This window comes from Oncorhynchus mykiss, chromosome Y (genome assembly GCF_013265735.2).
Source record: "Oncorhynchus mykiss isolate Arlee chromosome Y, USDA_OmykA_1.1, whole genome shotgun sequence".
Classification (NCBI taxonomy): domain Eukaryota; kingdom Metazoa; phylum Chordata; class Actinopteri; order Salmoniformes; family Salmonidae; genus Oncorhynchus; species Oncorhynchus mykiss.
The window spans coordinates 34,863,917-34,886,908 of record NC_048593.1 but is presented as its reverse complement, the minus strand read 5'-3'; the positions used below and the strand labels follow the sequence as shown (position 1 = coordinate 34,886,908).

The 22,992-nt window shown below is 41.6% G+C and overlaps 3 protein-coding genes across 3 annotated transcripts; all 3 read right to left on the bottom strand.

Moving 5' to 3' along the window:
* Positions 1-10,567: 10,567 nt before the first annotated feature.
* On the bottom strand, positions 10,568-14,194 carry LOC110510168 (high mobility group protein B3). The gene is made up of 5 exons (XM_021591530.2): positions 14,047-14,194; positions 12,269-12,473; positions 11,972-12,117; positions 11,566-11,740; positions 10,568-11,420 (listed from the first exon to the last, which is right to left on the bottom strand). Exons 2-5 carry the CDS (start codon positions 12,416-12,418, stop codon positions 11,283-11,285), a joined length of 609 nt encoding a protein of 202 aa, XP_021447205.2. The 5' UTR covers positions 12,419-12,473; positions 14,047-14,194; the 3' UTR covers positions 10,568-11,282.
* A 1,812-nt stretch (positions 14,195-16,006) lies between these two features.
* On the bottom strand, positions 16,007-16,951 carry cx04a (CX04A protein). Its single transcript, NM_001165084.2, is given in 2 exon segments — positions 16,007-16,308; positions 16,421-16,951. Coding segments are annotated over 2 exon segments (474 nt in total). The 5' UTR covers positions 16,680-16,951; the 3' UTR covers positions 16,007-16,093.
* A 462-nt stretch (positions 16,952-17,413) lies between these two features.
* Positions 17,414-22,803, bottom strand: LOC110510166 (transmembrane protein 185-like). Its single transcript, XM_021591529.2, has 7 exons — positions 22,417-22,803; positions 21,729-21,905; positions 21,350-21,557; positions 21,115-21,198; positions 20,804-20,980; positions 20,537-20,660; positions 17,414-20,383 (listed from the first exon to the last, which is right to left on the bottom strand). Exons 1-7 carry the CDS (start codon positions 22,452-22,454, stop codon positions 20,139-20,141), a joined length of 1,053 nt encoding a protein of 350 aa, XP_021447204.1. The 5' UTR covers positions 22,455-22,803; the 3' UTR covers positions 17,414-20,138.
* Between the last annotated feature and the right edge of the window lie 189 nt (positions 22,804-22,992).

Genomic DNA, 22,992 nt, shown 5'->3' with positions numbered 1-22,992 from the left:
GATTTGTCATCAGGGATATTATACTTTAGTAATCCACAATGACCTGGTGATGTAAAAGTCTAATAATTACATTGTCTTCCATATTCCTACAAATATCTTGTAACTCGAGATTCCTTCAAAACGGTTAACATGTAGGGCACTGCAAGGTTGGGTGACCAGGGCCATCTGGGACTGCCTCCTGGAGGAATTCAGGTGTGTGATGTATGCTGTGTTCTGCATAACTTCATGAGGATGGACACGAGGGGAATCTGGATCTGAGGGGATCTGCAGCTCGCCGCTGTGTGCCAGAGGAGAAGTCTGCAGGATGTTTCAAGGATGGGGTCCAACAACGCAGCAAGAGAGGCAATCCGTGTGCAGGAGGTCTTCACTTCCTACTTCTTCAAAGAGGGAGTTGTTCCCTGGCAACACCATAGACTACACTATGCACAACCAAAGGCTCTTTAAGAGCCATTCACATTGCAATAATAGTATTTTTCCATTTACTTAGCTATGTCAACTGCAGTTATTCAATTCCCAGTTTCTCTCCCTTTGATTTCTACTTCTCAGGTGAGGGTACTGTTTAGGTAAGGATGTGATGTCTGTACAAAAACAAAACAAGCTATTTTAAGTTTTAAATCAATATGGGTATTCAAAACCCTATAACCCACATCTACACACATGTATCAATCTGATTGATGGATTGTGTTGTACCAGGCTCAGGTGTATAACTGTGGCTCCTTCCACCTTCAAAGAATGGGCAAAAGAGCCAACCATGGATCTATAATTATGCTATATTGTTTGTCCTCGTGTGTTCGTTCATGTTTTTCAGCATAAAGTACTCTGCAGCCACTTAGTGTGGTGTGCACACCAGGTGAGGCGACACACACAGATTCCTGTTGAACACTGTCCCTTTAACTACCTTAATTTCTCAATAAGTCTCTCCTTCACTTCATCCCCCTCTCCTCTTCTCCCTAAATCCTCTAGGTTATATCAGCTGTGTCGGTGAACCCCTCCCGCATCTGAACTGGCTACATCGAGGGCACAGCATGATAAGAGGTGAGAGGTCACTTGGTAAGGTCAACAGGAAGTATTATTAAAGAGATGCTTTACATTGAAATATCAGAGTTAATGATCCAAGGTCAGTTTTGCATTTCACCTCCTGATTATTATGACTAACAATGTTAGAATTAAAAAATAAAAACACACGGCATAAACATGCTCTCTACATCTGCAGATGTTTTGATGTGAGAGGATGCCAACCCCCAGTCCCATCATCGCTACCTCACCCACTTTTAAGATGACTAGAGACACTTATGTAATTGTGATGAACTGAGAGAATATTTGGGTTGCACTGTGATTCATTAATCATAGGATCAGGGGAAGGCAGCATATGTTCTTACCTCTTTCCCTTTGTCTTTTACACCTCTCTCGCCACCTTTCTTCCTCTGTTATTATAATGCATATGTAACGGATGTGAAACGGCTAGCTTAGTTAGCGGTGTTCACGCTAAATAGCATTTCAATCGGTGACGTCACTTGCTCTGAGACCTTGAAGTGGTAGTTCCCCTTGCTCTGCAAGGGCCGCGGCTTTTGTGGAGCGATGGGTAACGATGCTTCGTGGGTGTCAGTTGTTGATGTGTGCAGAGTGTCCCTGGTTCGCGCCCAGGTATGGGCGAGGGGACGGTCTAGAGTTATACTGTTACACATAACAGATATGCATTGAAGTACAGATTGAACTTGTATTGATAACACTTGGATAATGAACTGTTTTCAATAAAGTGTTTCAAATCGAAATTAAGTCTCTCATTTGATGAAATACTACACCTATCCTGTGTTTATCAGATCAATGCAGATGAAGGGCATTAGATATGGAGATGAACCGGTTTTAGACTATTTACATGATGCATAGGAAGTGTAGTGTACTGTTTTGTAAATTATACTTATGTATGTATATATGAATTACAAATCAGTCTTTAGTTAAATCTTGTTTCTAGTCTATTAGTTACAATGTGTAATCATTGATGTCCCAGGACCAAGATTGGTAAACACAGTTGTGGTGTATAATTGTAATACATAGATGCAGACACAGACTGGAATGTGATACTCCTGGTATTGGATAATCTCAAGACATTCATACCTGAACTGCACCTTTATTTGCCAAGGTAGAGTACATGATCAGTGAATATATTAAATGTACAGGCTACAATGTGGGGATCTCATGCATGGTAATAACTACATGTATATACACAACTTGCATCCTTTGTAATATTCATGTGTGTAAACATACTGAATTGTAATTGGATGCATTTTACCGCCATCTCATACTGTGCTATGATTGGTTAAGACCACCCAAATAGTTAGGTCATGGTCAGTTTGATCCTGGTTGGTGATACGTGAACATGCCAGTTATAGCTAGCTAATAAAGAGCTACGTTGAGAAATATCCTGTGCTGCATTTTATTATTTTGTACAAAGTGTGCAAAACTAGACATCCTTGGCACAAAGTTATATTACACTGCTCAAAAAAATAAAGGGAACACTAAAATAACACATCCTAGATCTGAATGAAATATTCTTATTCAATACTTTTTTCTTTACATAGTTGAATGTGCTGACAACAAAATCACACAAATGATCAATGTAAATCAAATGTATCAACACATGGAGTTCTGGATTTGGAGTCACACTCAAAATTAAAGTAGAAAACCACACTACAGGCTGATCCAACTTTGATGTAATGTCCTTAAAACAAGTCAAAATGAGGCTCAGTAGTGTGTGTGGCCTCCACGTGCCTGTATGACCTCCCTACAACGCCTGGGAATGCTCCTGACGAGGTGGCGGATGGTCTCCTGAGGGATCTCCTCCCAGACCTGGACTAAAGCATCCGCCAACTCCTGGAGAGTTTGTGGTGCAACGTGGCGTTGGTGGATGGAGCGAGACATGATGTCCCAGATGTGCTTAATTGGATTCAGGTCTGGGGAACGGGCGGGCCAGTCCATAGCATCAATGCCTTCCTCTTGCAGGAACTGCTGACACACTCCAGCCACATGAGGTCTAGCATTGTCTTGCATTAGGAGGAACCCAGGGCCAACCGCACCAGCATATGGTCTCACAAGGGGTCTGAGGATCTCATCTCGGTACCTAATGGCAGTCAGGCTACCTCTGGCGAGCACATGGAGGGCTGTGCGGCCCCCCAAAGAAATGCCACCCCACACCATGACTGACCCACCGCCAAACCGGTCATGCTGGAGGATGTTGCAGGCAGCAGAATGTTCTCCACGGCGTCTCCAGACTCTGTCACTTCTGTCACATGTGCTCAGTGTGAACCTGCTTTCATCTGTGAAGAGCACAGGGCGCCAGTGGCGAATTTGCCAATCTTGGTGTTCTCTGGCAAATGCCAAACGTCCTGCACGGTGTTGGGCTGTAAGCACAACCCCCACCTGTGGACGTTGGGCCCTCAGACCACCCTCGTGGAGTCTGTTTCTGACCGTTTGAGCAGACACATGCACATTTGTGGCCTGCTGGAAGTCATTTTGCAGGGCTCTGGCAGTGCTCCTCCTGCTCCTCCTTGCACAAAGGCGGAGGTAGCGGTCCTGCTGCTGGGTTGTTGCCCTCCTACGGCCTCCTCCAAGTCTCCTGATGTACTGGCCTGTCTCCTGGTAGCGCCTCCATGCTCTGGACACTACGCTGACAGACACAGCAAAGCTTCTTGCCACAGCTCGCATTGATGTGCCATCCTGGATGAGCTGCACTACCTGAGCCACTTGTGTGGGTTGTAGACTCCGTCTCATGCTACCACTAGAGTGAAAGCACCGCCAGCATTCAAAAGTGACCAAAACATCAGCCAGGAAGCGTAGGAACTGAGAAGTGGTCTGTGGTCACCACCTGCATAACCACTCCTTTATTGGGGGTGTCTTACTAATTGCCTATAATTTCCACCTGTTGTCTATTCCATTTGCACAACAGCATGTGAAATGTATTGTCAATCAGTGTTGCTTCCTAAGTGGACAGTTTGATTTCACAGAAGTGTGATTGACTTGGAGTTACATTGTGTTGTTTAAGTGTTCCCTTTTATTTTTTTGAGCAGTGTATATTCTACTCAATCCATAGGCTTCATTTATGTCATTCAGACTGTTTTGAAATTGATACAACTAGCTATGATGGGCTCAAGTTTTTTTCTTTCAATTTGCAGTAAATGCTTTAGCTAGCTAGATTCTTTACAGCCACTGTTTCACAAGACGACAGCCTGGTTTGCTGGTTGTTTCAGGAGTCCCTAAAACATTAAACAACCAGAATTACAATGTCATACTCGTGTCACAACACCCATAAAGCTAGCCAGCTAGCTGGCTAATGTTAGCTAGCTTGCTAAATCGCGATTTTCGTAAATTAACTTTACGATTAAAAAAATTATACTCGTTTGTCTCTACATTAACATATTCCTGTCAAATGTACATTGTTTTTGCATGATTCGTTATTACGTTATAATCACTTACATTTGCTTCCATTATAGTATTTTTGTCAGCCATCTTTGAAGAACGTCTCCAGCCTTGGGTCGCTTAGCGTCAAATTCGTCATGGGAACCACTCGATATGATTGGTCATCGCCCAGCGGTTGCCTTTGGAGAAAGTAAAACTTTTTCACCGCCTCCCACGCCACCTTCATACCGCCCAAAGGTCGCCGATTGAAATGAATGGGAAGCGGTGTTTCACCGCGCGGCAACCTGTCCTAGTGTATCATGCCCGAGTCTGCCCCAGATAGTTTCCTTAGAGATGATGAACATAATTACCAAGATGTTCTTGATCTGATTGAGGAGTAAGTAGGCTATATGTAAATTGTGGCATCGTTAGAAAATATTTAAGGCAAATTTGGATTATTTGAAAATAATTACTTTTTGTTGATAGAGTTGATAACGTATTGTCGAAAGCACGTAGGCAATATTATATAATGTGTCGATAGGGGAGTAGGCTAATGTACAACAACGTAATTTGATGTGCTAGTATTTATTTAATGGATTAATTAAATTGTCATAAAATATACACGTGGTGTTATCGAATACAGTACACATCAAAAGTTTGGACACCTCATACCAGGGTTTTTCTTAATTTTGTACTATTTTCTACATTGTAGAATAATAGTGAAGACATCAAAACTATGAAATAACACATGGAATCATGTAGTAACCAAAAATGTGTTAAACAAATCAAAATATGTTTATATTTTAGATTCTTCAAAGTAGCCACCCTTTTGCCTTGACAGCTTTGCACCCTCTTGGCATTCTCTCAACCAGCTTCATGAGGTAGTCACCTGGAATGCATTTCAATTTGTAAAAAGTTATTTTGTGGAATTTCTTACCTTCTTAATGTGTTTGAGCCAATCAGTTGTGTTGTGACGAGGTAGGGTGGGTATACAGAAGATAGCCCTATTTGGTAAAAGACCAAGTCCATATTATGGCAAGAACAGCTCAAATAAGTAAAGAGAAACGACAGCCCATCATTACTTTAAGACATGAAGGTCAGTCATTTCGAAAAATGTTGTGCAATCAAGCACTATGATGAAACTGGCTCTCGAGGACTGCCACAGGAAAGGAAGACCCAGAGTTACCTCTGCTGCAGAGGATAAGTTCATTAGAGTTAACTGCACCTTAGATTGCAGCCCAAATAAAGGCTTCACATAGTTCAAGTAACAGACACATCTCAACTGTTCAGAGGAGACGGCGTGAATCAGGTCTCCATGGTCGAATTGCTGAAAAGAAACCACTATTAAAGGACACCAATAATAATAAGAATAAGAATAATAATAATAATAAGAGACTTGCTTGGGCCAAGAAACATGAGCAATGGACATTAGACCAGTGGAAATTTCTCCCTTGGTCTAATGAATCCAAATTTGAGATTTTTAGTTCCAACCGCCATGTCTTTGTGAGACGCAGAATAGGTGAATGGATCTCCGCATTGTGGTTCCCACCGTGAAGCATGGAAGAGGAGGTGTGAGGGTGCTTTGATGGTGACACTGTCTATGATTTACTTAGAATTCAAGGCACACTGAACCAGCATGGCTACCACAGCATTCTGCAGCGATACACCATCCCATCTGGTTTGCACTTAGTGGGACTGTCATTTGTTTTTCAAAAGGACAATGACCCAATAACACCTCCAGGCTGTGTAAGGGCTATTTGACCAAGTGATGGAATGAAAGAAGCGAAGTGGGAAGGGGGGGGGACGTTGGGCGATGTGAGCATGGGCGTTGTGGTTGACCAATCGAAGCTCACTAAAGTTTCCATCACAGACAAACTGAAATGGTCCACTCAGACTTTTTCAGTTTGTCTGTGATGGAAACTATAGTGAGCTTCGATTGGTCAGTCACGACACCGCAGAGTTCAGTTTATTCAAATATCGGTCCCACCCCCTGTTCATGTCCCTTGCCCGCCCAACGTTCCCCCCGCCCACTTCGCTTCTTTCATAGAAAATGAACGGTCTTCGATTGTTTCATCGCTCCCAACGTGCTATGTGGATCTCGTGTTACACACAGGAGGTGTTCAGTAAAATTCTTTGAGGAATGGATCCCTGGCTACCTACAAATGGACACTAAGGCTGGTCGTGTGAAGCTGGACAGAGCCCATCGCTCTCAAGCACCGATACCCGGTCCCAACCAGCGCCCACGGCGGTGGTTATAAAGTTCCACAACTTCACCGACAAGCAGCGCGTCATGGACGCGGCTAGAAACATCGGCTCTGATGGTAGTCAACGTAAAGGTCCAAAGGTCTCATTCAATGATTATTCCACTGCGGTTGTACGAAGACGCAAAGCGTTTGATGAGGCGAAGGCTCGACTCAAGAGAATGAAGATGGACTACGCACTGTTGTATCCGGCCACATTGAAGATTATGGTCAACGGATCACCTAAAAGAACTCTACACACCTGAAGAGGCTGCTGCGTTTGACTCGCGGGTAAATCACTTTAAGCTGCACCTCCGCAGCATTGGATAACTTGTTTTATTTTTAGTTGAATCTGATCATGAAACCGATTCAGTAATATTCGTATCTTTATTATTTTTCTTGCTAAATTAACTGCCGCTATAGCTCAGGCTGAGATATGTGTGAATCTATATTGGTTCCCAGGCTTGGTTTTAGGTGGAAGAGTCTCAATCTATTGATTTTCATATATATAAAGGATGAGGCTACTGAGTGGCAATGCGGACTTAAGAGTCTACATTGGAAAGTTGAAGTCCCCTGCATGTTAGCCAGTGGGGAAAAAAACATTTTGGATCTTTACATGTTTAATTTTTGGGTTTAGTATAGTTCGAGTTCAGGGTTCATGTCATTTGTTTATGCTCGGTGAGAGAGGAGAGTTCAACACATGGAAAAAGGTACCACCCCACTTTTACAGTAGGATTCAGTCTGGATATTGAATGGTCAAGGCGCAATGATATTTCTAGACTTTTCAGAATTAATCTCGGACACTGCAGTGGGAGGAGATTTTAATTGCTTGTTGAACCCTCTTATTGATAATTTTCCCAGCGGTATAGAGTCACTCTCTCCTCAAGCTAAGTCACTTAAAGCTATTTGTGATGATCTGGGGTATGCGGATGTCTGGAGAACTTTTCATTCCTCACTTTTTTCTCTGCACCTCATGGATGTCAGACTAGAATAGATTACTTTTTATATGCCCAGGACGTCTTTGCAGTCTGTTTTATCCGCTAAGATAGGAAGCATAGTCATATCTGAACATGCTGATGTGATCCTGGACATAACTCAACGGGGCATTCAATCGGTCAAGACATTGGAGGTTGAATACAGCCAGTCTTAAAGACCATACATTCACATATTTTATTACAGAGTTTAAAGCATTTCTCTCTTAACTCAATCAACAGATAACTCCCTCGCTCCTTTGGGAGATCTGTAAAGCGTACGCCAGGGGTCTGATTATGTCTCATACAGCCACTAAGAGATGGAAAAAGCGTGAAAAGCAAAAAACGTTAGAGGGTGAATTAGGAACTAAAGAGAAGGACTACATTAAAAACTCCCACTCCTGCCCTATTAAAGGAAATATCAGTCATTAGATCAACGTTGGACTCTCTGAACACAGGACGCTGAAAAGAAAATGAGATTTGTCAGGCAAAAGCTATATGAACATGGCGATAAGCCAGGAAAGTTCTTGGCATACCTAGCTAAAAAAAAGAGAGCCGACTCAGTCAATTGCTACTATTACTGATGGCAATCATTTATATGAAAATAAAATAATAAATTACTCATTTAAGAAATTTTATACAAACCTTTATGCCTCAGAACTTTATGCCTCAACGTTCTTGTGATCATTTTGACCCCTCGGGGTGAGATCTTGCGTGGAGCCCCAGATCGAGGGAGATTAACAGTGGTCTTGTATGTCTTCCATTTCCTAATAATTGCTCCCACAGTTGATTTCTTCAAACCAAGCTGCTTACCTATTGCAGATTCAGTCTTCCCAGCCTGGTGCAGGTCTACAATTTTGTTTCTGGTGTCCTTCAACAGCTCTTTGGTCTTGGCCATAGTGGAGTTTGGAGTGTGACTGTTTGAGGTTGTGGACAGGTGTCTTTTATACTGATAACAAGTTCAAACAGGTGCCATTAATACAGGTAACGAGCGGAGGACAGAGGAGCCTCTTAAAGAAGAAGTTACAGGTCTGTGAGAGCCAGAAATCTTGCTTGTTTGTAGGTGACCAAATACTTATTTTCCACCATAATTTGCAAATAAATTCATTAAAAATCCTACAATGTGATTTTCTTTTCTCATTTTGTCTGTCATAGTTGAAGTGTACCTATGATGAAAATTACAGGCCTCTCATCTTTTTAAGTAGGAGAACTTGCACAATTGGTGGCTGACTAAATACTATTTTGCCCCACTGTATGTATTGAGAGACGCAAGGATGGGGTGAGAGAAGCACCGAGCGAGAAGAGGAAAATGGTGTAGGTATGTTTGGGTGTGTGTGTATGTATGTGTGTGTGTGTATGTATGTATGTATAAGTGAGTGCTGTTTTTTTTGTTGTTGCTTTGTCTCTGTTGTTGTATCTCTTAATATGGGTGAAAATTGTGAAATTCCCATAAAAAATACTGTTACAAAAAAAAAAAACTAGGCAAGTCAGTTAAGAACAAATTCTTATTTACAATGATGGCCTACCGGGGAACAGTGGGTTAACTGCCTTGTCCAGGGGCAGAACAGATTTTTACCTTGTCAGCTCGGGATTCAACCCAACGCTCTAACCACTAGCCTACGTAAAACCTTCACAAACTTTTACAGATGCACAATTGAGAGCATCCTGTCAGCTGTATCATAGCTTGATAAGGCAAATGCTATCCTGTCTATCTGTCTATCAAACGCATCACCAGGGGCAAATCACCTGCCCCCCAGGACACCTACAGCACCAGATGTCACAGGAAGGCCAAAAAGATCAAGGACAACAACCACCCAAGCCACTGAATGTTCACCCCGCTATCATCCAGAAGGCGAGCTCAGTACTGGTGCATCAAAGCAGGGACCGAGAGACTGAAAAACGGCTTCTATCTCAAGGCCATCAGACTGTTAAATAGCCATCACTAGCACATAGTGGCTGCTGCCTATATACAGACTTAAAATCACTGGCTACTTTAATAAATGGAACACTAGTCACTTTGTCTACATATCTTGCATTATCTAGCTCATATTGTATCCTATTCTATGCCCCTCTGACATGGCTCGTCCATATTTGTATTCTCAATTCCATTCCTTTACTAGATATGTGTTTTGGGTGTATGTTGTGTAATGGTTAGATATTACTGCAATGTCAGAGCTAGAAGCACAAGCATTTCACTACACCACACCCGCTAAACATGCGTATGTGGCCAATATACCACGGCTAAGGGCTGTCCTTTATAGTATATTGGCCATATACCACACCTCCTTGGGCCGTATTGCTTAATTATACGTCAAAATTGACATTGAAAGGAAAATTATCTGGAGTTTAATAAGGGCGAATTCTCTAGTAACATTCTTAATTTCATGTTAAGATGTCATTGGGCTAAAATGTTTGATAGACCGGGCAACCCTGGTAGCAATCCAAAAGGATCTTGGCTGTAAGATATTTCCAGGGCCACCTTGAAGGACCACACAGCAACCTCAACCTTTTCCATGGTCATGGTTAAAAAGGTGACATTTTGATAGTCATCCTGTCAGGCGGCATCATTCACCAGAGGTTTCCATTTAACAACCTTGTCGTAAGTCAGGAGACTTGTCAAGGGTTAAATCTATTGATAAGTTTGATGTTCAGTCATTTAAAAACATACATTTCTCCTTGACTTTTCATGCAACCTTTTGTTGCCCTTTTGCAGGTTATTTATCCAACATGTGAACCACTCCACTCAGATGAGTGTTTTGTCCGTTGCATGTGGGGAGAGATGGGCTCCAGTTCACATATTTTTCCCACTTAAGAGGCAAATGACTGTCAGTCACTACTGAACAGTAGTGTAATATCAAAATAGTATGTTGCATAAAGTGTAATACATTTACAGCATACACAACTTAAAAATAAAACAAATGCAGTCCTCATAATGCAGGGAAGAAATCAATTTGGAGCCACACAGAACGTAAAAATGTAGTTATTTATTTTAAACCAGAGGTATCCTAAACATACAAAACAAAATTGCAGGTGGAAAGAAAGTCCAAACTCATCCAGATGTAGTGTCAATGTCAGTCAAGAGGGAGACATCCTCACATCTAAGTCATTCCACTTAACCGAATGAAAAGAAAAAAAAACTAAGTCATTCCTTTCAGCCATTACAAAGTGAAATGGATCAGCCCTGCTTCAAGCACAGGTGTTTGTTATAATAGGTCAGGGCAATGTTAAATACCTGGTTGTCAGACTGGACATCTGCCTGAAGTCTATGGATTGTGTGTCTAGATACAGATAAACACTGGTTCAAGTCCCTTAAACACAAACTTACAATTCCTTGAAATGAACATCCCAATAAAATAGAACAATTAAATAAAATCTATTTCAATAGCCATATGGTAGCACACACACGCCACCTTACACATCTTTTAGGAGTTAAAGGGTATGAACTCTTAGGCTATTGCTTTAAATAGGCTTGTTCAACTGAGAAAAACAAAAGGGATAAGGAGAACACTGAGAGCACAGTGTTAAAGACCCAAAGGACAAACAAAGTAACTACAGGGAGAAAACAGTTTCAAACCACTTTGATGTTTTGGTCTAGGACAATTGAACCCTACAGATGAGTCTGCTCACCAGCCAGTGTCTTATCCAAACACAATACCATTTTCTAATTTGTCAAAGATGATTAATCATCCTCCTCATCCTCATCCTCGTCCTCATCATCGTCGTCCTCATCATCATCATCGTCCTCATCATCATCAGCCTTCTTTGATTTAGAGGCTCCTGCCCCACCCACTTTTCCTCCTTTGTAATCTGCCACATCCTAGAAACCATAAACAAAAGTCTTAATCCACAGGTTTTGCAATATTTAGCTAGTGATTCCCTGTTATGTGACACCAGTCAGAGCACAGTGGTAAAATACCATTAAATTGCACATTTGAGACAAATAGAGTTCTCAACAGCGTTACCTTTTGGTATTTTTCCTTGAGTTTGTTGGCTTTGGCAAGATACGGCTGCTTATTGGAGTCTGTCAAGTTGTTCCACATCTCACCAAGCTTCTTGGCCACATCCCCAATGCCAAAGCTTGGGTGTTGGGCTTTGATCTTGGGGCGCTGCTCAGCACAGAAAACAAAGAATCCAGATCTGTAAGAGAAGGAAATGTAGTCTTTACAGATTGTTGCAGGCCTTCAAAAAGGAATCACATTGTTGTGAATTGTCTACAATAAGCAGCATATCAATATCACTTCAAATACAAATTGCTTCAAAAGCACAATTAAAATGAATCTGAAGACACCTATGTGAAATAGTGCAAGATGGTAGTTAAATGAATTAACAATTCTATAGATGATTACGGAGTTTTAGAAATAGACATACTGAGGTCTCTTTGGCGCATTGGGATCCTTCAGTGCCTTCTTGCCCCTTTTCCCAGGAGGACCATAGCTCGTCATTTCCGAATCATAGCGAGCTTTGTCCTGCTTGGCCTGGTCCTCAAACTTTGACTTCTCCTTTGGAGACATTGTCTGAAAAACAAGTGGCAAGTAAAATGTTAAGATGGCATAGCGATGGATATGACTGGACTATGCTTGCCTAGTACCATTAGGTTGGAAAATAATGATCATGACAAAATTGTTTCACACTGAAATACTTCAACGTTTCATGTTGCTCCTCTACCTTCCATCTTCCAGAGCACTTCTTAGAAAACTCTGAAAAGTTGACTGGGATCTCTGGATTCTTATTTTTGTGTTCTTCTCGGCAGGTTTGAACAAAGTAGGCATAGGCAGACATCTTGCCCTTCGGCTTACGAGCGTCACCTTTGGCCATTCTGAAAAATGGTGGATGTTCTCTTGCACCACCAGAATATCTCGTCCACCAGCTCCTACAAGACAAAGACATTAAAGCTAAATTAAAACGCTCTCTCTCTCCGGAGTCTGGAACCCAAAAGCACATCACAATGATCCTTCTATGGCGGGCAAATTTTCAAACAGTTTATACTTAAGTATTTCAAGACAAGATGCCCAGCTATTCCCATAATACAAGTTTAGTGTTATGTATGAAGATGAAGTTATGTATATTTTTTCATTCCAGCTATTGTACAGTTACATTTATTTAATCATATTTTGTTGGTTAGCCCACGCCGACCCACACAGTGCCTTAAAGTAGGTTAAAAAAAGTAGGCCTGTTATAACAGATTTTTAGATAGCAATGCTGCCTGGATTAAAATAAAAAAAATATAAATATATATATATATATATATAATATATATATATATATATATATATATACACTAAATTCAAAGTAGAAAATGAGCTAGTTGATTGAAGAGATAGTTAGGCTACTCATGTCATCCACCGTCAAACCGCACATCCGAGATTAGGCTAATTTAAATACATTATTTTTAGTGCATGCTTTGGTGATGCAACTCAGTATAGGCCAACGTGCGGTTAGAAGCGAATTCCTCACCAGGAATTACTCATCTTCCATTTTGTGCGATACATTCTCATGACAGAAACTGTCCTTTAATTTGATCAACATTTCGTGTTTTGTATTTCTCTCCTTCACAAATAGACCCATTAACCACATTTGAACACAATTCTAAAGGCGCTTGTATGGGGACTGTATTTGGTTCCAATGAAGGGTAGATCTCCTATAGGAGTGCATTGATTAAAATGGCTTCGGCTTCCCTGCTAGGGGAGGGCTTAACAACAAAGCCACTCAGACACAGCCACGGATTACAAATGGCACGGGAACAACGTCAACGCATTACATGCGTTCTGATCTCAATCGTTTGATCAACTGAAAAGGCTTCTTTCGAGTTCTATAGACCTATACATTTCATTTCCAAACGCGGAGATTACATCAGCTTGTCAAAGTTATCCAAGCACCGCCCGGCGCACAGCTGAGCTGTCATTAACAAAGGCTGTACAAGCCAGCCATGACTGGTATAGCGATGGCAGCACCGAGTCAAACACAGAAAACTCAAACCAGAAGGAGACGCAAAAGAAACTAAATAAAATGTTCGACATTGAGGGAATGTAGATCGGAGATTAAAACAAATTGGCGTCGTTTCATTAGATTTTCAGTATTGAAATAACAATTGATGGCTGATTGTAGTCGTTCAATGGCCAGCCATTTTAATGCACTTATATGCTCGACAATGAACACTCATTTATTATTTTTTTTATATTAAAAAAAATATTAAAAGATCAACTTTGAATCAAACAAATTCCAATGCTTTTCAATACACAAATGTTACGTTTCGATAATCTACCCAAAGAACCAGAATCCTTTTAATATAAAAAGGCCACTAATGAATTAAACTTCCAAATGTATGAATAGAAATATGAACACATTGTCAAGAATGAGGAAAAAGTCTACCAAAATATACATTTCCTATAGGATGCCAATATATTCCAAACAATTGTTTTCAAAAGGCCCTGTCGTCTGCCTACCTGTGTTTGTTTGAGCGCAGTCAGTCACACGATCCGACGTCCTTCCCTTTAACAGCTGAGTAGCATACACAGCCTCGCGCTAGCTGACTACGAGACCGGTCTGATTGGATAGTCGTTTCACATATTTGAAAGAACCTCCACTAGTATGTATTGGTTAGCACCTTGGAGAGCACATAATATATATTCATGACATCCCAACTTCAATTGGACCAACACGCAAAGCTTTTGACATTTCGTTTCTTACAATATAGTGAAATAAATTAATCATCCTCGTTCCCCCAAATATACAGACCTAAAATGTTTGATCCATTTTATTTGGAATGTAACAATCTGAACTGTGACACTAGGTGCGTTCGTAAATTCACTCTGGAGTGCCAGAGGGCGTTCAAAGTGTGCTCTGGGCGTTCGTAAATTCAGTGGTTCGCTCTGGTTGAGTATTGTTAATCCGAGCGTTCTGAACTCACAACGGCAGTCAAGCACCCAAAATAGCTTGCTAGCTACTTCCAGGCAGAAATGAGAGAATTCCTCACTGACCATTTTTCTTACCCTAGCAGAGCAGGTTAAGCTGTGTTCATGTTATCCAGAGCGTTGGTGACTAACTGTGCTGCTGGCAACAATTTAATTAGCTTTTTTTGCTGACGTTTACTGACACCGGCCATATTCAATTGGTGTTGAATGCATCTGTTATTCTGCGCTCTGGCACAATCAGACGAGAGTGCTCTGAAATCGGAGTATAATTAGCATCTTATCATTAGATGTCTACGTTGCATATAAAAAATACAAAAAAGTATGTGTGACATTTCGGTTACCAAAGACGGCGTCCTCGACTCAGTCTGTATTGGTATGCGCTCTGGAGTCGAGGACAAAAAGTCGCATTCCAGATTCTTGCTCAGAAAACCATTTCCAAGAAACCACGGAAAGACACTGCTCAGACTCAAAATGCACCGGTGGATGCCAACTTGTACCACATTTCATTACCCAAAAGAATGTGGACCATCGCTACGGAGCGATATTACAGAATCTTATCAGATGGGACCAGACCGGAATGTACATAGTGATAGACGAGTAGCTGTTCACGTCGGAGGTGCTGAAACGCACTGAACCACCCAAAATCTTTCAAACTATTGTCTTGAAGAGTTTTGTGCACCAACTCAACATCTATGGCTTTAAAATAACTTTCCCTGGTATCGAGATCGACTTCACTTAGCACCTTTATTGCTGAGGAATACAAAGCATGCACGTCAAAGGCACCTTTGGTATGAATATCAAATGGTGTTGTGGTTTCCGAGGCCTACATTTTGACATGTGACCTAATTGAATGACACTGATTTGTTTTACCTTGCCGTTGCAATACTACTCCAATCCCAATTTCTGCCAATGACTCAAACATCTACTACCCCAAATGAAGAGATGTGTGCTGCTCAAATGCACGAGACTTGGCACAGGAGGGAGAAGTTGGGTAACAGCAACAAGAACAGCGCTGGCCACCAGCATAGCTCAAGCTTGGCAGACACAGGCAACGCAACTCTGACTAGGCTGAACTGCAGAGCTCCACTCCTAAGCACTTCAGCCATATAGTTGGCCCCAGACATCTGCACTCCCAGCCCAGGCTGAGAGGAGTGATGACAGCAGCAGCTCTAGCAGCTGCAGCACTGGCTTATACTACCCAAGCTGATCTCTGTCCTCAAATAGATGTCTGGGGAGTTGCAGATTCAAAGGAATTCCCAAGCATCTTGTCAAGCACAGCACCAGACACATGACCACCTTCGGTGTACAACTAGTGATGGCAGGAATGGCACTCCCACCCTCTTTTACCCCCAGGGCTTCACCTCGCAGAGCTCTAATGATTGCCCTACCTTCCATTCTCCCTGAAGACAGATTTAAATGAATAATAAATGCCTATTGCAACATGGTGTCAATATAAGGGTTTTAGACATGCAGGATATACAATCATTCACAATGCAGTCCATTGGTAATTTATTCCACCTTTTTAAAGCTTGTGTGTCATCTCTAGAAACGTGTTAGTATACATTATTTTACAACTACTCTACGCAGATGGCAGTAATTGCACTGGGATGTCCACTGTCCAAATGTCTTTGTGACCTCTGGCATAAAGTGGTTCCTTGAGCCAGCGTGGGTTTGACAGCTGTGTGAGGTGTTTCTCTGTGAGCCCAGTGAGCACTGCTGCCTTCTCCATCTCCCTCAGATCCTCCTCTGGCACATTGTCAGAGCAGCACCAAGTCTCCCCCACCTCCACCAAGCCTGAAACAAGGAAATGACAGGGGGTTGGATATTCATCAACTCTAGTTTAAATCAAGCATGAGATGTGCTGTGTATGTCCTCCTTCCCCACTCATTCAAAAGTACTGTTTTACCTGCCACGACTCCACGGCCGAATCTGTCACCTGACGCCAGAAGCTCCTCTATTTGCATATGGCTCATTCCAAATGTATTGGTGAGCATGTCTCTCCACTGGTCGCCCTCCCAGTCCTTCTGCGCAATATGAACAGCTAGAGTGCAGTTTTCCATTGCGGACAACAAGGGGCGCCAACGTGTCTCAATACTTTTTATACCATTAAGTACTAACCCCGCGTACGGCTGCCTGAATGATAGGCAACCCACTTGTAATGTCATCTTCACTCAACGTGAATATGTTACAACCAGATGCTAGGTATTTTATCACTCTAAACCACTCGTAAGATACTGCGTTAATAAATACAAATGGCTGTTGCACTCATCATAATCACGCAGTCAATCGACCCCTTTAGTAGGTTCTGCGCTTGTGTCGCACTAATCTCTGGCTGACTACATGTATCCGATTGTAATTGTAAGTAACAATGGTTGACTTTTGTCTAGAGACCTTGGTATAACAAATGCAATTAACTCTGCAAATCCTCGACGGAACCGTAAACGTAATTTTGAGCTACAAGACTAACCATAGACACTTCCTGTTTAAATCCAACAAAAACGTCTCAGGAAGGTAATGAGAGTTCCAAAATGTTTAGAATGGGAGCATAGTGCCATCTAGTGACTGACAAGTCCAAGGAATCCATTCATTCCACAATAACTAGCGTTCTCTGTCCGTAGACATCCAGTCATTGCGCTAACGCTAGTTAGCATTGGTTTGCGAAAATAACTTCATTCATACTGGACACATTCTTAAAAATGGTATCCACGAGTTCATTGGACTCTGGGGAAGTAGATAAAGAGCCTCATTGCCAAAATCCAGAAGTATCCCTTTCGCTGTAAATTGCAACCGATCAGCAATAAAGTATACAATGCTAAAACAGAAAATTATTTCCAAAAGTATTCTTTCAATTTGAAATAAAGGTTCATGCATTTGATAAGACAAGGAAATGATGACCAGATACAATTTTAAATAACTTTATTGTTTGTTATTGGTTAGTTATCAGCCACTTGGAGCAAGTATATATTTAACATTTGTATTAAAGTGCTTGCCAGAAGAAAAGAAATAGCTATATTGCAACATAATGTGTATGGTGGAGGGTAAGAAACAAGGTACAATAGAGGGGAAAGTATACCATTGGTCCATCCCCAGTCAAAAATCTGTTTTCAAATAGGTAATGTTTAACTCTCAGGCCAGCCGAGAGAGTGGTCACAGAACATAGACAAAACAAACAATGGGATATGTTAGAAGTTCAAAGGGGAATGGGGGGGGGGGGGGGGGGGGGGGGGTACCATTTTGTGTTAAGGTGAGAATTTCACCAAGAAAGCATTTTCCACAGGTAAAATGATATAGAAGCAGCACTGCAGGTTCTCTTTTACTCATCACCCAATGCAGACCTGGCAAGGTAGAAGAGGCAGGCTGGTGATTTACCCAGAATACTCAGGTTTAACTAAAAAAACAGCACACACTAGTAGGAACTTGGAGAAGTTGGGCACCCAGAATCAGATTAATTATGGTAACAGCATAATTAATAGGAGCAACAATGACATCATCCTGCCATATAAAAAGGATTGCTAGAGGGACAAGGTTGTTGAGTAACTTAAATACACAGGACAAGACCTCAAGAACGCAAAACTATTCAAATACACATGGGTATTAGGGTATAATCCTATATCATACACTACTATATTACAACAAATGCTCCTCAAACTGTTTAATAAAACAAGAAAAAATATCCCCAAGCTAATCTTAGATTTAAAACAGTTAGCCTAATAAGCATGATCTTGGTACAGTATCAATCATTCAGTATCATCCAAGCCTTGATGCAAAGATTCAGGGTTTGGGAAATTTGCTAGCACAACTACTGACACGCATATAATGCACCTTCAACTGGAATCATGTGAAAGACATCTGAATATTAAAATCTCTTTGAACATTTTGTTGGCCAAAACATCACAAGGGAAATAAAATGTCCTGTACAGTATATCATATCACATAAATGAAATGGATCTTCGTCCGGTTCTACTGCCAAAACAACAGAAAAACTCACAATGATATAAGAGTGCCTTTGGTCACACTTAATCTGGATAGTCCATCTGTAGATGCTCTAAAGATGTTCATACTACCAACTTCATATTTTCCCGAAAATCTATCAAGTTTAAATACCGAGAATAATTCATATTTATCCCTAGAGTCCCGTGGAATACAGCAACAATCAGAAGTGTCCATTTAAAGGGGTTTAAACCAAGACATGGTTACTGTGCCACCTTCTCGGCTTGGCTGCGTCACTATTTAAAGATTTCAGAGCAAATTAAACTGATATTTAGTAATGATAGTGTAACTGCGAAACAGGCCATTCATAAATTCATAGTGTTGTCATGTTCCTCAATTAATTCAGCGCATTTCAGAAGTAGGCTAGTCTCAACAGAGTGCATTCAGGGCGCACAGAGAGTACAGCATTGTCGAATCACGCAACATTTGTAACGTCAGTCAAACCAGTCAAAGTTGCTTGATAAACTCCAACGAATGACAGAATATGTTCTATGTTTGGCAAAACAGAGTTGATGATTATATAGCAGAAAAGCTCATGAATAACAGGGAGATGAAGAGTGAAAATCATTTACATAAAGTAGTATCTTAACGGGGACCAACTCTGTTTAAAAAAATATACGTATCTACTCTCATGCCGTTTGTTGATCACACATTCTCTACCGAAACTCTCATATGGGCAGCAAGGACGAGACCCCGCAGAGAAGTGGGGGAAATATTATTGCATTATTTTGACATGCATAGGTGAGAGACATCCTTTGATAATGCAACCTATGGATTACAGAATAATGTCAGAATGTTGAGTTTCAGTGGGATTGGGACTGGATAGAAAAATTGCCCCGGCTAAAACAGGAGAAGATACAATTTTCCCTCGTGCCTCTGAATGGTGACAGAGATGTATGCCTATGTAGTGAATTGTGCATGGGCCTATCAAATTTGTGACTGTCTTAAGAGTCACAATGACAGCTCAAAGAGGCACACATTATTTTATAGGCTATACTGTGGGGTTTAACTGCATTCGGGTGGAGTGTGCAGTCTGGCAGTGTCAATTATCCATGTGCTTTGAATTTATGGCTTCTTTGTGTTTAGTAAATATGCTAGGCTAAAGGCTTCCATGCAACAACCTGTTTGGATAATGTGCTATTTCATTTTTTGCTAATCAGCTGCTGCACGTGTATTTTGTGGAATTGCATTAGTACAAAATTGGGGATTTTTTTGTGTTATTTCCCAAGTCTTGTCATTAAATCTTTTCATGAAATGTGATGTATGTTCCCAGGACAGTTCATCTCTACTATTAACAAACTATCTGTTGATAAGCAACTGCTTGTTAAGGTTAGAATAAGGGCTAGGGTTAAGGTTAGTACATAGTTGAAATGTTACTGATAGTGTGTACAGCATCTACAGATGGACTATCCAAATAAAGTGTTACTGTACCCTTTGTTCCACAAACTCTGCCATGGTTTTTCGTTTTTGCTAAAAAGTCAGGTCCGAATTCCAGTCCCACTGCTCACTAGGAGTGAGCCACATGGAAACTATGCTCACCTGCCTCTTCGTAAAATGGGTGGTCAATGCACCACAGCTGTCTGGTGCATGTGAAGTCCATCAAAACTCTAGAGAAGTTGTTGCAAAGCTTTAATTTAGTCAGGCATGTCAATGCACAGTTTTGGAGGAGGCACAAAGTACTTCCCTGGGCTCTGTGTGATCACCACACCAGTCTTTTTGCGGAACATGGGAGCTATTTTTGGCTGGTCGTGTGCAGGCATCTCCACGGACACCTCAGCGTCCTCGTGGTGCAGGTCGTAGGAAACGTTCCCATACTCCCGCAGGAAGGGAAAGAGCTCAAGAAGAAACTGGCAGAAGTCTTTTCGGATGCCAAACCACCCTGTTAGAAAAGAGAAATACCAGTTAAAACAAATAGTTTGGAGAAATATTTGAGGAATTACACTGACTGTATTCTCAGAAAAATAAAAAGAACACTGCCTCAATATGACAATTATTTCTGTTGCACCGCTATCACTGTCGAGGAGTAACTCACAGTGGTTGCCTCCTTTCTGGCCGAAGGTCGTGGCCATCAGAGTCACCAGGGATAGCCAGAGAGGCACGAATACTGACACATAGCTGGAGCCATAGTGGCCATCCAATTTATGGACCAACAGGATCTGAAGAGTCAATGACGGAGACAACAATAAAAAGGCAAACACGGTAAAACATGTTTTTTTAAAGTATTACTTTCCCAACTTTCGACCTTCTTCAGCTCTCTGACCACAATAGTAGCTGAAAGATGGATGACACGACCACATACCTCAAAAGTTAGCAAGGGTACAACGATTGTCATCCAGCTGATCGCCATGGTGATGTGAGTACGCCGTTGCTCTGCAATGAGGTCCATAGACCGCAGAAAGAGCACTGACCACACAATGTAGTAGAGTACCACAAGGCACAGGAAGGACATGACAATCCACAGTGGCACACAGACAACCTGAACAAAATAACATGAAAAAAATATATATACTAATAATATCAACATATATTTTACAACTCGCTGTAAGTTGTACTAAATTCCCATTCATTTTTCTTCCCCAGAAATAGATATTAGGCAGGTTGTTCTCTTACCAGCCAAGGCCAACTGATGATTTTATCTAGTCGCAGGGCAATGAAGATAAACTGAAGAATATTGACTGAGCACAAGATCTCCAACTGATACAAAGAGAGATAGGAAAAACAGAGTAAACGGGTGAAGAGGGAGAATGAGGGATGTAGACAAGTATACTATATTCACCGATATCTAGCCTAAATAGACTATTTGAGAAAAATAACATCCTTATGACGGATATAATGCCAGACTGACCTCTAGAGAGCGATCATGCCGGAAGCCCCACACACAGGCTGCAACAGAGACAGGTGAGACAAAGAAGAGGGGCATGAAGACCAGCAGCCAGAAGTGAGTGCCCCTCTCCACGCGGTCACACACCAGCACCTCAAAGGTGAGTAGGAGCAGGTGGATCCCAACAGCAATCAGCATGGCCTTGAACTCCACACAGGTTTCACCCTCAGCCCTGCATAACCAGCATGACAGGCACAGTAAGATAAGACATACTAGTAAGCAGTGATAGCTATCACAATCGGACAGCTTTCTCATTAGGACAATTTGATATTGATAAGACAGCCTCATTGACAACAAAAAAAGTCCTACAAAAGAGTAAAGCATTTTTGTTTAAAAAGCCCACCTGTACTGTGGGTTGTGGGCCCAGACGCCTGTGCCCACTGAGGCACCGATGATGACCGTGAGCTTCCATAGCCATATGGGGGCAAAGACAGCCCAATAACTCCATTGGATGATGCCATCCAGACGCAGCGACAGCAGAACCGAAAACAGTAGCAGGCAGGCATAGATGAGGAACTTACTAAGTGAGGAGAAAAACAATTATCGCCATTAATCTATTCAGCAATCAATTTAGCTTGCTACTCATCATCGGTGGTACACAAATGCGCCCCCCCAATGCGATTCCAGATCAAGGAAACTTAACTATGTGGAGTTAGCCATTTAGGCCATTCAGTTGGTTAGTTATCTAGCATGCACTAACTAATACTAAACGACTGACAGCAACACACAACAGGGCTGGATAGCAAGCCAACAACATTTGCTAAAATTGCTAACGTTAACTGGCTAGCTTATGCTGTTCTTCCCCAATATAATAGCTAGCTGACCTTACCAGTTACAGAAGCTGCTAGCTAACGTTAGATAGTTCGTTCTGTCATGATTCACCGGTTCAGATAGTCAATGACTGAATAGTAGTAGGCAGTCTAACTAGCTAACGTTATCTGGCTAGGCGCTTTCCAACACAGATATGCTGGCTAGCTCTAACGTCGTTAGTTAGCATAGCCGTAGAGACGTTATATTTCTCTTTACGTTACCTGGGATTGAAATCTTGGAAGAATCCCCGAAGATTCATGACTATAGCTTATAATCGTCTAAACCATTATTTGTATTAATAATGCAATCACGCATCAAGAGGATGTTGTTTTTAATCAGGCAAAAAAGTTAGCTTGCTTGCTTACTAGCCCTCTATCGCGGTTCACGTAGATGCAGACGGAATGTCCATGGTAGTGTTGTTAAGTGCCTGGCACTAGGGGGTAAGTATCGTGTACAAAAGTAGTAGGCTAACTGCCAAAGACAGTACAGGTTTAGAAACGGTCTGTGCCACTACCACTGGCAACAAATGTAGCTCAATGAGCCATACAGCCCGCTAGTTGCCGTGTTCGAGACACTGAGGTATAATGAGAACGAACGCATAAAAACCATGATGTATCATGGGTAAATTGTGAATGACTGATCTACAAATAATAATGACTTGTTATTTATGATGCAAGGTGGTTTGTAGATCAGTCACCCAGTCGGCAGTCGCCTGCACTTTCGGCTGCAATGTCGAACAAACCCACAATGGTATATTCTGATTGACATAAAAAATAAAAAATAAATGTTTTTCCTGA